The 15,449-nt window shown below is 42.8% G+C and overlaps 2 protein-coding genes across 2 annotated transcripts in view; one reads left to right on the top strand and one right to left on the bottom strand.

Annotated features, from left to right (window-relative positions):
* The window catches only part of chaf1a (chromatin assembly factor 1, subunit A (p150)), a 57,138-nt gene extending 51,282 nt beyond the window's left edge, over nucleotides 1–5,856 (top strand). Inside the window, exons 15-16 of the mRNA XM_048252460.1 lie at nucleotides 3,636–3,717; nucleotides 5,074–5,856. Coding sequence (XP_048108417.1) covers nucleotides 3,636–3,717; nucleotides 5,074–5,174 — 183 coding nt within the window. The 3' untranslated portion in view covers nucleotides 5,175–5,856. The remainder of the gene's footprint in view (nucleotides 1–3,635; nucleotides 3,718–5,073) is intronic.
* The window catches only part of ubxn6 (UBX domain protein 6), a 37,346-nt gene continuing 27,149 nt past the window's right edge, over nucleotides 5,253–15,449 (bottom strand). Inside the window, exons 10-11 of the mRNA XM_048252461.1 lie at nucleotides 11,333–11,481; nucleotides 5,253–6,463 (exon numbers count right to left, since the gene is read on the bottom strand). Of these exons, the coding sequence (XP_048108418.1) occupies nucleotides 6,338–6,463; nucleotides 11,333–11,481 (275 nt within the window). The 3' untranslated portion in view covers nucleotides 5,253–6,337. The remainder of the gene's footprint in view (nucleotides 6,464–11,332; nucleotides 11,482–15,449) is intronic.

The raw sequence follows: 15,449 nt of genomic DNA on the forward strand, positions 1-15,449 counted from the left end.
GCTTTATTGTCAATTTCTTCACATGTTCCAGACATACAAAGAGATCGAAATTACGTTTCTCACTATCCCACGGTGAAGACAAGACATATTTGACCAATTTTAAGTCCACAGACAAACATAACATTCAAGTAAACAAAAAGTAAGTAAATAAGTAAATAAGAGGGCACATATAGTAATAATGAAAAATAAGAGCAGCAAAATTTTGTTGAAATTGTGCATAGACAGTCAATAAAATACTAGTGCAAATACTGTAAAATACTATAAAATACTGTTTGACCTAAGTAATAAAGAAAGTGGCATAGTGGTGCAAGTTATGTAAGAGCAGCAGAAGTGTTGTGTTTTCAGGACAACAACACCAAGTTGTAAAGTGTACAAGTGTGCAAGTGTTCAAGTGTGCAGGTGGAGAGTGCAGGCGGCCATTGTGGGTCCAATGTCCAGGATGTTATGTAGCTGAGGGTGGAGGGGGGAGAGGAGGGAGAGAGTTCAGCATCCTTACAGCTTGGTGTATGAAGCTGTTAGTGAGTCTGGTAGTCGCGGGGCGCAGGCTTCTGTACCTCTTCCCAGAGGGCAGTAGATCAAACAGATTGTGAGCGGGGTGACTTGCATCACTCACAATTTTGGTCGCCTTTGGCGGGTGAGGTGGGTGGTGTAAATGTCCTTCAGGGGGGGAGTGAAGCACCAATGATCCTTCCAGCTGTGTTCACTATGCTGCAGGGCTTTCCTGTTGTATTCAGTGCAGCTTCCGCCCCACACAGCGATACAGCTGGAGAGGATGCTCTCAATGGTGCCTCGGTAGAATGTGGTCATGATGGCTGGTGGAGCACTTGCTCGCCTGAGTTTTCAGGAAGGACAGGCAGGCTGAGCCCTCTTTCGCCAGTGATGCAGTGTTGGTGGTCCAGAGAGGTCTTCACTGATGTGCACCCCAGGAATTTGGTGCTGCTCGCTCTCTCCCACCACAGCACCGTCGATGGTCAGTGGCAGGTGTTGGGTGTGACCTCTCCGGAAGTCAACAACAATCTCTTTGGTCTTGCTGGACGTTCAGCAGGAGGTTGTTGTCCCTGCACCACGCGGGTCAGATGGTCGACCTCCAACCTGTATTGAGTCTAAGCCCTTGGTGATGAGACCCACCAGAGTTGTGTCGCCAGCAAATTTCACTATGTGATTGTTGCTGTAGGTTGCAGTGCAGTCATCGTCAGCAGGGTGAAGAACAGCGGACTGAGCACGCATAGGCCTGGGGGGCCCCTGTGCTCAGTGTGATGCTGCTTGAGGTATTGTTGCCAACACGCATTACTACTTGGGGCCTCTGACAGAGGAAGTCCAGTAGCCAGTTGCAGAGGTAGGTACTGAGTCCTAGTTTGTCAAGTTTGCAGATGAGTTGTTGTGGTATTATGGTGTTGAATGCAGAACTGAAGTCTATAAACAGCAATCTCACATATGAGTCTCTTTTTTTCCAGGTGGGTGAGGGCTGGGTGGAGGGCAGAGCAGATTGCATCCTCTGCAGACCGCTTGGCTCGGTATGCAAACTGGAAGGGGTCCAGGTGGGGGGAGAATGGCTTTGATATGTGACATGACAAGCGGCTCAAAGCACTTCATGATGATGGGTGTCAGTGCCACAGGGCGGTAGTCATTGAAGCAGGATGGAGCAGTTTTCTTCGGTACAGGTATGATGGTGGCAGCTTTGAAACATGATGGGACGATGGCTTGCTTCAGGGAAGTGTTAAAGATGTCTGTGAAGACATCCTTAAGCTCCCCCTGCGCAGTCCTTCAGCGCCGCGACCTGGGATGTTGTCTGGACCTGTTGCCTTACTGGGTGTTGATAGCAGCAAGTGTCCTCTTCACGCTGTCGGCAGAGAGGCACAGGGGCTGCTCATGTAGAGGGGATGGGTCTTCTGTGGGCAGGTGCTGTTTTGTGCTTCAAAGCGAGCAAAGAAGCGGTTCAGGTTGTTGAGCAGAGGGATGTTGCTCTCACAGCTCTGTGGCGCTGGGCTTGTAGTCCGTGAGGGCCTGAATGCCCTGCCATAGGCTTTGTGAGTTCCTGCTGTCTTTGAAGTGGGTGGTTATCTTGTGAGTGTATTCCTTTTTGCTTCCTTGATGCCACGGGACAGGTTGGCTCTCGCTGTTTTCATGCCAGCTTCATCCCCAGCTCTGTAGGCTTTGTCTCTGGCCCTCAGCAGCCTGAGGACATCCCCTGTCAGCCATGGCTTCCAGTTAGCCAGTGATGATGTCTTTTGTGTGGGTCACATCATCGATGCACTTGGTGATGTAAGAGGTTACAGTGTCTGTATACTCCTCTATGTCTGTCCGGTTGTTGTAAGTGGCTGCCTGCTTGAACATTTCCCAGTCTGTTGTGTCAAAGCAGTCTTGAAGAGCATCGGAGGCTCCCTCAGGCCACACTTTTACCTGCTTACGAACCCGGTTTGTTCGCTTTTACCCTTTGTCTGTATCGCGGGCATTAGCATAACAGTGATATGGTCTGAAAGTCCAATGTGGGGGGAGGGTGGCTTTGTATGCTCCTTTGTGTGTAGTGTAGGCCAGGTCCAGGATGTTATCTCCTCTTGTTGGAAAATCAACATGCTGGTGTAGCTTTGGAAGTACAGTTTTTAGATCAGCATGGTTAAAATCTCCAGTGAAGATGGTGAAACTATAGTGGCCTATTTAGTGGTGTATGTGCTCTGACTATTTAGTAGTATTTTAGTGGCCTATTTAGTGGTGTATGTGCTCTGACTAAGTTCGTCTAGCATATAAACCACAGTTTGTGTTGATACAAGTGCCAATGTTCGTGAAGAAACATTTTAATCACATACAAATTTTCGTGTTACAGCTCAGGTAGTGTCCGCCATCTTGGTCAGACTTTTTTGAAACTCCCGCCTCCAAACACAGACACGGACCTGATTGGTTCTCGAATGGTCCTCATTTAAATAAAGTTCAACTTTCGCCAACTTTGTTTTGCCTGCCTCTGCGATTCGCTCTCATTTCGCCCAGCCAGGGCAAATTTTGTCTCCATTCAACCTCAATGAGAGCGACGCGAAATTTCGGTGTGTGGAAACCCACCGTTAATGTTACAGCCCAAAAAGATTTGCAAAAGGAGAGAAGTGTCGCACACTCCCGAGTTACACATATAAGTCTTTAATGTGACAACGATTCGGCCTGTCGGCCTTCCTCAGGACACGTGACCTGAAGAAGGCCAACAGGCCGAAACGTTGTCACATTAAAGACTTATGTGTAACTCGGGAGTGTGCGGCACTCCTCTCCTTTTGCAAGTGTTTTACTGGTTGCCAGCACCTCCTTTTCTGGTGTGCGTTTTGCACCTCCACTCAACAGCCCAAAAAGATATCAGCCATTTACCAATACCCAATGTATGGGCAGCATACTAATGAGTGGGACATGTCTCATGTCATGTTTGATCACATCCTGCGGGTTTAAGCTTTTCAGAAAATATGGTTTATATGATTGATTCAGTTTAGCTGTGAGTTTGGAGAGTCCATCACAGATTTTTGTCATGTGGGGGCATAGACAAACAAAATAAAACTGATTTTGTTTGGTGCCCTTTCGTGGCATCGACGACTTGGCATCGATGCTGGCTCATGGACTATATTGTATGTAAAGTCAATCAAATAGTCAATCTTCCCTCTCAGGCAGAAGTTATGGAGACAGATGGTTTTCAGGCAGATACAGAGGATGAGGAGGAAGACTGTGTCTACATCAATACTGAATCTGGTGAGTTGATAATGTCTAAACAAGTTGGCAGATGGTGAAAAAAAGAGGTCAATTTACACATCCTGGGTGCAGGATGGGGTTGAACAAGTGGAGCGTTGAACTTGGTTCAACTTTAAAAGTGCAATGTGAGCGTATTCAATTGTCAATTTAGGCAAACCATTTGTGTTACTTAGGAACAAGATAGAACTTATTATTGTCTGAGCGTTGTGTTACGATTACCACGGCCGCTTCGTTATTTCCAGTGTGATTCCCGTCTAACATGTCGACCCTTAGGTCTTAGAACCTGAAGACTTGAGGATCAAAATGTCTGAGCTAGGGCTGCAACAATTAATCAATTAGTTGTCCCCCACTAAATTAATCAGCAACTATTTTGGTTATCGGTTCATTTTTAAGGTGATTATTTTCTGGTTTACTTACTGCTCTATGAACTGAACATCTTTGGTGTGATGGGGGAGAACCAGAGAACCAATGTTTAACAATTAATTATGGTTATTTACTTGTTTCGACATTTAAACACACAAAAAAAATCAAGGTATGTATCGTCAAAAATTGTGATAAACCACTCACAATTCGGTTTGTATCGTTACAGCCTGAGCAGTACTTTCAATTAGGGCTGGGACTGTAACCGCAACCGGTATACCGCAAATCCATCCATACCGTCCCAGCCCTACATTCAATAGTACTTTGCATTAAATGATGAAGAAAATTCCATAATTCCAATACTTTAAAACAGGATACATTTATTGGCGGTTTATACCTTCCACTGAGAAAATAGTTATTTAAAGGTTTTTTAGACAGTCAACAAGATAAATACAATATGGAGAAATTACATTAACTGAAATCGTAGGAGTATTTACTCATTTAGATGGCTAATCTGTACTGTATATAGCCAGTGATATTCTGGGAGACAGGCCACTGATGAAAAAATGAAGGGAGAAGTCTCAACACTAAACATTTTCTGCAGATCTGGCATTCATAGTTCTGCCCTATATTATCAAGAGCAATCACATTGTTATTGTTACTCCTTTGCCTGTATTATATTGTTACATATAAAAATAGGTTCAAAATAGAGGATCGGATTCAGGACACCTTTTATGTTTTACATTGCATTTGAAATACCTTCTCAATAAATGACTTGATACCTCATCTCCAAACGTTATCATGCATAAAAAAAGTGTGTATATTGTGGAGAAAAAGAGAATGTGTATATTGTGGAGTTTTGCCCCAAATTATACAGATGACATTCCTCATATAGTAATTCCAATTAAATTGGTTTTCATGGTCAAGTCTGACTGTGTATCTTGTGTGGAAGAAATGTAACAACCCCGTGCTTAATTGTGTACATTTCATTTACAGGATTCCTGACACAGAATGGCAGCTCAAGCTCACCTAAGCCAGACAAACTGGAACAAGTGGAAGTCAACACTTCTACTGCTGTTCTATTACCTTGCCCATGAGGCTACAAACAAGTAGGACCACAGTAAGACTGGTGCAGGTCTATGTAGGGTATTCATAATATTGAAAGAATTTGGGTATAATTGATGAAGTTGTTTATGGTGAAAATACATCAGTATAAACAATCAGCAGGGCTTAAGCTGTTGTCCGAGAAGCATAATGTTAGCTTGCAGGTGGGGTCTGTAATATTAAGCAGTAGACTTTTCAACACCAGATGTTTGCCTTGTTTTAACATGGACATGTCTATGCATGTTGGTGTGTGTAATTAAACATAACTACTATACTTTAACTGAGAATATCATCCTTTTGTAATTTTTGTATGTTTTTCCCCCGCATTATTGCCGCCTTTGGCTCAGTTTTGTTTATATCAGCGATTTTGTCTTTCCTTGACAGATCATTTCACAGGCCAGGTCATTTGTGTACAATTTCCAAACCCCTATAATGTATATTTTAATACAAATGGTTACAGGTGGGCTATTACATTGCCGTCCAACAACAAAACAATCTTGTATTTAAAGAACTGTCCATGATTACAGATAAGTCTTGCAGATTTTGAATAAAGCATTATTTAAAAGCAAGGGACAACTGAGGTTGATATTCTGCAGTTGGTTTAATGTTCTCTGGACGTAATTCCAGTTGCAATTTTCAATAATTCCTTCATTAAACATATTTTGTGCCTTTGCATTCCTTATTTGCCTTTCCTTATTTCCTTTTTTTTTACAGTATAACAGATACTCAGTCACACAGGATCAGCTGATTCCTAGTTAAACTGCCTGGAAACCGGAAATACGTATCTGCATGATAGATGCTAGCCTATAGTGGGGATATTTGCAATCTACGTCTCTTATGACCGATACTTCATATAGCCTACCTTAGCCTCCAAAGCAGTTCCTGCAGGTGTCCATAAAAGGCTGTCTTCAGTTTGTGTATCTCTGCTATTCATTTTCTATACTGTCTTGGCCCAAACATTCTCCTTTCCTTATAACCATGTTATGGCTGACAACAACTTTATTAGAAGTGCAACACTGCAACACTGCATGACACTTGGGACTTCTGTCATCATATAAGCAATCCTTCCAAAGCCACACAGCACTGAAATTAATGATGGACAATTCAGGGTGTAAGTTGTGAGTAAAAGGACAGGAGACTTCTGATGACAATTGATTCAGCTGAGGGTCTTAATAGTTTCGAGCAGATCTGGCTTCAACACAGACATTTTTTGTTTTCCAGCAGCTGCAATGTCTGCCAACACTGCCTCATCCCATGAAAATGTCACCACAGCAGCAGGAACCTGAGAAAGCAACAAATAATCAATGACAAATGTTTACTTAGAACAATACATTAAAGCAGCTCTAAAGATTTTTTTTTTTCCTTTACCTTAAAATAACATTTCCAAAATCACTTTTTGGTGGCACAAACTCTTAACTCATTGAATGCCAAGCTGTTTTCGGAAGCTTTGTCCTAGAGTGCCAGCAATCTAGACCATTGTTAATGATTTTTGTATAGCCACAGCATATTCTGTGTTATAGCTATGAACACATACAATGGCTCGTTTAAAAGGTGAGACTTTAAGCTCTCAGTGGCTACAAACCGTGTATTTCTACACGCTTCTGTTCCTGAAAAAATTACAAACTAAACAGTGGCTAGTTTTCATCAAAATCGTTTTTTTTTTTTTTCTAGTTATGGGTTAATAGGGCAAACGACACTTCTGCTGCACTCTGAGCAGGTTGCATAGCTTGTAATTTAAAGGTGTCTAACGGCTCCCACACACAGTTGCGTGCGTTGCAGTGCTGGAGACGCATCCCGTTCACTTTACATGGGCTTACGTCATCCGTTGCCCAACTGAATTGTGGGTCCGTCGCTCGCGTCAAAGTTAAACTTTTGCTGCAGCGACGGACAACAACAGACGGCACCAGCCTGTCACATAGCAAACATCACCTCACCATCCGCTAGCTGCCTGTGTCCTGAATACACTGTAAAAAACACTCTCTGGACAGCTCAGGCTCCAAAAACGGCAACAAAAACATAAACTGTTCCACCAAATCACAGACGAGATGCTTGTTTAGGAGTTTCAATTGCATGGGAGAGAGGGGGAGGAAGTAGCGAGCTAGCTCTGTTTTGTTTGAATCTCAACAGAAGTGACGTTACCCAGCATCGCTTAGAGCACCTTTAAACTAAGCAAGTTGTTGTAGTGGGTAGGAACACTGAACCCTCCCACCACTAGTAGGCTCTTGGTGGAGTTAGCCAGCTATCCAGATGTTCATAGAGTGAGCCTAAAAACAATGACAAATGTCTGAATGTGAAAAGTTGCTGATTGCTCAGTTTACATTCAGAAGCCAAGTAATTGAAGAAGTCAGCGGTTTAGCTGGAGGGTTAGCTAATGTTATGCCTACTGGCTTCGACAGCTAGCATGTAAGTTAGCCTTATTCTGATTCAAGCAGAGACCTTCTAATGAGGAAACACAGCACTCAAAAAATCCTCCATAGAAATGCATGGGGCTAGTTTGTAATCTACACATATCCCACCCCTTCCTCGGCAAACGTCGACATGTGAATACATTGAGCCAAGCTTGTGGTGTGATGTGAATACATTGAGCCAATCATATGTTGTGTTGTGAAGACATCTTCCCAATCATTTGTTGTGAACTCGCCACTGGAGCAAGATTGGTGTCGTGAAGCCTTGCACACGCGCATTTCTGCTGAATAGGATTCCCGATGAGTGCCCAAAAAGCGTTGCATCTGATGTGTGGCAATTTTTTTTTTTTTTTTGCTAGTTTTATGTACTTCTTGTTGGATGTGACACTTGACACTGACTGTATGTGGCGCTACACCAAAAATATGTGATGAACGCTGCAATGATGCACCTCAAAGTGGCCAAATTGGCACTTCAAATTGTTGTTGATGTATGAGCCAAGGAATTTAATGGAGCCTGTCAAGGGTCAATGGGATCCTGATTGGCTGGTGGAATCTTGCATTTTGATTGGGTGGCGGAATCCTCCATTCTGATTTGCTAGCAGAATCCTGCATTCTAGACCTCTAGAAGTGAGCCATAATTGATCATTTGTCAACGCACATTTTATATACCTCACTTCCTGTTGGGCGTGGCTAATGCAGTGTTCATAAAAAAGTTGTTTGTCTTGGAGTTACAAACATTTACCAAATGTGGTGTGTGTAGCTGAAACTATAGGCCAAGCACAAGACTATGTGACATAAGGGGGCACTAGTGTTAATTTTGTCAGACCAAATATGCTCGTCAACGACCTTTTTTTCCATGACTTAAGACAGGCGATTACGAGACTGCAGAAATGTCCTGAAATACTGACTAAGACTATATTAACATGCATTATTTTTGACGAAAAAAGACGAGACTAAAATGTTTTGCATGAAATAAAAACTAAGACAAAATCTCTGTCCATTTTTGTCTACAAAATGAGAAAACAGAATATCTAGCTTTTACGCTTTCAAAATATTCTGTTCATGTGTAGCAGCTTTCATGTAGGCTAGGCTATGCCAAAGTCCTTTTAGGCAAGTCCCTCCACTCGGCGGCCATATACCAACGTTTTATGGGCACTCATTGGGCACAGTCTTTGGGTCGAACTTCACGAAGGCTTCACGACACCAATCTTGCTCCAGCGGCGAGATCACAACACATGATTGGCACGATGTCTTCACAACACACCATATGATTGGCTCAATGTATTCACATGTCGAAGTTTTGCCGAGGAAGGGGTGGGATATGTGTAGACAACGGCCATATTGGCGTGACAAACTAGCCCCATGCATTTATATGGAGTATTTTTTTGAGTGCTGTGTCTCCTCATTAGAAAGTCTCTGGCTATGCGCTGTTGTTGCAACCCTGTGGCTGCAACATGAGACTACATGGAGCAAGAACACCAGAGATTTCTACCAGAGTTAGCAAGCTAACTACCTAAGTCTCATGCCACAATGCAACATACTCATACGTTGCGGTTGCAGCTTCTCTCATGCCCCCAAAATGTTCAGCATGTCAACTATTTAACTAGTTACACTGGTGAAAGTTTGGGGAATGTGTGGCGTTTGAGCGCATATCGCCATTTAGCGTAGCGTAGAGTAAAACATTCTTACGTAGATCTACAGAAGGGGTTTTCTTTCGTAATGTAAACTGAGATAATGACAATGGTCCAGTCAAATGCCCTAGCCGAGCTATAACGGTAGCTTGACTTAACTGTGCATGTAAATGTACTGACTGACAGAAAGTCAGAATAAGTAATTATAACTGAAGAGAAGCCCTGTGGACATAAAATATTAGGGGAAATTTAAGATGTGTGAAAGACTATTTGACTGAAATGGTAATCAGAAATAATTTATTTTAAAAAAAGACTAATGTGTTTTGACTAGAATTATTTGAATTATGAGTTTTTTGAAAAGGCGGGAAAATGTGCATGTCGGAAATTGGTGTGGCTGGGTTCATTGGATGCAGGAGCTCTGAAGAAACAAGAGGAAAGAAGAATGTGTCAAATTCCATATGGATCCGTACCCTGGAAATCCAGAGTTCTTGCAAGAGCACAATGGTTGTCTCTGCGAGACACTCTGGCAACGAGCAATGATACACGTTACTTTTACCCCTTGCATCCCGGGGAACCAGCTAAACTGATGAAGACAACGCTGCAACATTGGAGGACAGCAAACATTGGTTGTAGTGTTATCCGATTGCGTCAAAGTCCGAAATCATTCAGAGTAAACATGGTCTAGTGTAGAGTCCAATTGCGTGCAGTGCATGCTTGTTGCCGCCCCTCGAGTTGGGCCATTACATTGTTCGTGGCCAGACCCTTAATCTCTAGAGATTACCAGGGTCTGGATTTTCCAGGCTAATGGATCCGGAGATATGAGCAAAAACTTAAATGTGGTTATTATAGCGCCCCCTATGAAAAAATGGGTAATATCTGTTTTGCGAGAATATCTGTTTTGTGAGATTGTGAGACATAGGGCCCCATCATGACATTCTAAAGTGAATCGTCACTCGTCAAAAGTCTATTCAAATTTAGTAGGATGTCCAGTTCACATTGGGAGGGGTTTCGCATGGCATAACTAGGTGTTCCTAGGTCTTTTAATCAGTCATATGGGTGTGTTTGGGGCGTAACATCATTTAAACCAATGAGAATGACATCTGTCATTCCCTTTAACGGCGCAACGCGCAATATGTCAAATAAATGCATCGGTATTTTGGCATTCAAAGGCGCATTTGAAGGAGGCTGCTTGCGAGACCATATAGAAGTCATTCTTAAACCATGCTTTACTAAAACCTAGCATAGCCTTCACGCATTTGCACTCGTCTATTTGAACTCATTGGCAAAGTGAAACTAACTTCACCAAGGAGTAAATCAACGACAAGACTGTTATATGCAGTTACTTTCACTATTGACTGACAATGGGTTACCACCGAAAACATAGGCTGAAAAAAGCAACACTTACCCTAATATTGCTCAAATGACTGAATAAAACAACATTTATCCTGCAGAGGAGTTGCTTATATCTCGTGACAGTGCGTCTTCAGCTGTGCTCCATACGTGTCTCTCGACTCTCCTCTAATCACTTTTAACCGTCATTACCAATTTGCAAATGATGGTGAATAACTACTCATCATGAGATGTACAGTATTTCGTAATATCTTTATTCTAATTATGTTTCCCATTGTAATCGTGCAATTTGTAATGCTTTGAATGGACGTGCGCTGGTGTGCGTTCATGAATGATAGAAGGATGGTGCGTGCACGTACCAATATGACTGTTGATATGCGCTCTTAAAATAGCATATGAACAACTCGCCATTGACTTCTGACCAGGTTTAGGTGGTGTATGATAGCGATTTTTAGACAACGCGCTAGGCCCCTCCCTAGGTTGTTAAAAATAAACCAGCAAAATACCGAATTCAACTTTGCGCGGGTGAAAAACGAACTTTACGGCATGCGTTGATGACCCAAAATACAGCCCATAGTGTTACAGTTTAAATAGCTCTTCTCTATTTTATTTAAAGCAGGACACTTGGCAGATGCTACAAATGTTTATTTTCCTCAGTGAGTGTAGCAACACTGAGGCACATCACAAATTCCCCCTCACTGAATGACTTCTTAGCATGAGCATTGATCAATGTTCCAATGTTGTATGAATGCTTTGTTTTCTTACCAAACTACACTCATTGAGTGCCATGTCCTCATCTTCATTAAGTTTCCGTCCTCCTGGAGCCATCAGCTCAAATGGCTGCCAGTCATCAACCAACGACTCCCGCACAAACTGGTAAAGTGCAGAAACCCTTTCTCGGGCCAAGAAAGTACCTACAAATATAATATAAATTTTACCAAAATGTCTTGTGTATATATTCACAACACCATTTCTACACTTTTTCCAAAATGATGATCATTTTCTTGCACTTTCATCAATGCTTAGGCCTAATAGTAGGAACAGGTGTGTAAATAAAATCCTGGGACTGTCCATTGCATAGCTTTGATAGGAAGAGGAGATGCTAGTTTAGTTGATTATGTTTGTTTGAAAGAGGACATGGACAAGGGAAGAGCTACTTTATTTATGAAAAGTATTTGAAAAAGACTGTCAAGAATAAGCCCTGGTTACTGTAAACATAACATTAGGTCTCTTTGTCTCTCTCCCTGTTTGTGTCAAACACACACACCAACACAAAAATGCCATCAGATGGCATCTAAAGACCAAATTCTGCCAGTAGAAATTGTCTAATGATTATTAATTGCCAAGTATAAGTTGAATTGAAACTAAACTAGGCCTTGGCATTGAAACAATAGCGATATGTACCACGAAACAATTCATCAATAGCAATAAGAATTTGAACAATAAAATATTTGATAGTTTTGAACATTTGAAAGTTTAGTTTGATATTTTCTAGCCTTCAAACTAGATACTAGATCCAATCATAAAAGCCTATCCGGTATGGGGCGGGATTCATACGATGAGAATCAATCAATCAATCCATCAAAAATTGATCAATCAATCAAGAATCAATTAAGTCCATACACATTTTCATATTACAGAGCCCGGGAGGTGACATAAAAAAAAAAAAAAAGGTAAAAAAAAAAAACTGAGAAAAGGTATGTACTGGGGACAAACACTGACTAGGTTTGCGAGATCTTCAGTTTGTTTTTGCGATATCTGGTTTAGCTGGATTCTCCAGTGCAGTGAACAAGCTGCTGCATTTTGCAGTGAGTCAAGACCAGAAGTTAACGTTACTACACACGCACATAGTCTTTTGATTTTAGACAGGGCCGGTCCTATGTTATTCTGTGCCGGGGAGCAACACACGGCCCACGACCGCGACAGCCATATGGCCTAGGTATACGCACGCAGCACAGGCTCACCTGTGAGTAGGTTGAAACATCAACCAATTCAGATCAATTAGTTAAAATAAGATAGATCAACCATACAATTGCAAGCGGCCATGCCACAGCGGGCTACTGTATTAATGTCCTCATTGTCCTACCGTATCCTCGAACTCGTCTGCTGCCCGAACGTGAAGCCAAGAACCATAGGCCTACCTTCTTTGCGTTCTCTCCCTCCTTTTTTGTATTTTCTCTCCTCTGTTCATGTTCTTTTTTTCTGGCTACCAAATTTGTTTAGACATTTTTACACTAGTTTAGCCTACCAAGCATACGCGTAGCCACGGCCGGGCCTACACGGGCCAAGGCCCGACTACTTGTCAGTTTTGCCCGTCCAATTAGATGGCTTTCCTTCTTTTACGTTCACCATCTAAAAAAGACGCACAAGTCAACACTGCGCTGAGAGCTCAAGAATCAGTCAAATTGCGAACAGCCGGCAGCTCCGTAATTGTCAGGTGTGATGAAATGCGTTCATATTCCACTTTTTATGTCATAAACGTTGCATGCTTATGGAAAGGCTTTCCAGTAGGATTGTCCGATGGTCAAGCTGTTGCTTCAATTTGTGTTTTAATTTATGCGACGCACCGATGATGGGTTCATGCAGTTTTGCGCAAGTTTAAAATGTTTGTTCAATAAGTTCCACTTTTCATGTCATGAATGTAACATGCCTAGGATAAGCTTGTGAAAAACATTATCTGCTCATTCCTCCCTGCCTCCTTCGACCCCCTCCAATTTGCTTACAGAGCCAAGAGGTCTACAGAGGATGCCATCTCAAACCTCATGCACACCACCTTAACTCACCTGGAGGAGGGGAATGGGAATTATGTGAGGATGCTGTTCATTGACTTTAGTTCAGCATTCAACATGATAGTACCTCTCACCTTGGTCACAAAGATGAAGGCCTTAGGACTGAACACCACCCTGTGTCACTGGATATTTGACTTTCTCACCAACCGTTCACAAGTGGTTAGAGTGGGGGGTCTGACATCTGACACATTAACCATCAGCACTGGTGCTCCCCAAGGCTGTGTTTTGAGTCCACTGCTGTACAACATCTACACACATGACTGCAAAGCCAACAGTAGTCATACCTCCATCATCAAGTTTGCAGATGACACAGTGATCTTGGGCCTGATTAGTAACAACAATGAACAGCTCTACTTGGATCAGGTTGATGAGGTGGCACAGTGGTGTCAATCTAACAGATTGACACTGAATGTCAATAAAACCAAGGAAATGGTAGTGGATTATAGAAGGCAGCAGCAGAACTACAGTTACACCCCACTAATGACCAGCGGGCAACCTGTAGAGAGAGTCACAAGTTTTAAATACCTTGGTGTCCACATTACTGAAGACTTAACATGGACTGTTAACACTCAATATGTTCTGAAGAAGTCCAGACAACGACTACTTCCTTCATCAGCTAAGGAAATTTAAAGTTTCTGCATCCATCATGAAGGCCTTCTACACTTCAGCGGTTGAGAGTGTTCTAACTGGTAGCATCATCACCTGGTATGGGAACTCCACAGTCAGAGATTGTAGTACTCTGCAGAGAGTAGTGCGCTCAGCTGAACGTACTATAAGAACTCAACTCCCTGCTCTACAAGATATCTATTCCAGAAGAGTACTCCTAAGAGCCCAAAAGATTCTGAAGGACTCTTCTCATCCTAACAATGGATTATTCCTACCGCTGAAATCAAGAAGACGCCTATGTAGCCACAAAGCCAGAACTGAGAGACTCAGGAGAAGTTTTAATCCCCAGGCCATCCGAACTCTGAACTCACACTATACTGACTTTGCACTCATTCACTCCTCAGCACTCATGAACAACCCCACCCCCACACACACACACACCTACATGACTTTTAGCACTTTTACATCCCTCTCCCTATGCTACAGACCTTTTATTTATTTTCTTATTTCATCAACGTCAAAACACACACACACACACACACATCTGACTTTCTCCAACTTTTGCACATCTCCATTGAACTTTTTATTTATTATTTTTGATTTCTCCTCCATTTATCTACCCATGTTCTTGATTGCCTAGCCTTTCTGCCCCCCCACCCCCCAACCCCAACACACACACAAAAAACACACACACACTTACATCATCACTGTCATCACCTCACATACATACAGCACACTGCTTGCTACAGTAAGCCTCCTCTACATACTTGCTGCACACTGCCCCCCCCTCCCTACATACACAGCACATTGTCTTCAGGATCTTCTCCAACACACATCCTCTACATACTTACAGCACACTGCCCCCACCTACCCAGACACACACACACACACACACACACACACACACACACACACACAGTCACTGCTCCACTCCCCTCCCACCCACACACACATCTTCACTGTCATCACTCACATACATCATACATACAGTACTCTGCTTGCAATAGTAAGTCCCTTCACCATACTTGCAGTCACTGCCCCCCCCAATACACAGCACATTATTTCATGACATATTGCACACTGCCCTCTCCCCACATACACAGCACACTATCCCATCTCCCTTGTCACCCCCCCCAACACACACATCAAGACCCCTGGCAGTTGGGTTAGCCCCTTGAGCCGTGGATCTGCCCAAGGTTTCTTCCTTAGTAAGGGAGTTTTTCCTTGCCCCTGTTGCTCTTGGATGCTCCTTGTTGGTGCCCCCCCCCAATCCCAATCCTCCCCCACCTTTCTTATGCAGCCCTTGCCACTTAATCTACTAAACCCCTCTTCTACTGCACTTTTTACCCCCCACCCCCACAAATAGGCTGACACCAGACATAATTTCACTGCATTTCTTACATCCAGTAACTATAAACTTCCTTGTATCCTTGTATAAGGCTTTGAAGTTGTCTAATATGGTCAATCTATTGTCTCAATTGTGTTTC

Source organism: Alosa alosa, chromosome 9, assembly GCF_017589495.1.
Source record: "Alosa alosa isolate M-15738 ecotype Scorff River chromosome 9, AALO_Geno_1.1, whole genome shotgun sequence".
Taxonomy (NCBI): domain Eukaryota; kingdom Metazoa; phylum Chordata; class Actinopteri; order Clupeiformes; family Clupeidae; genus Alosa; species Alosa alosa.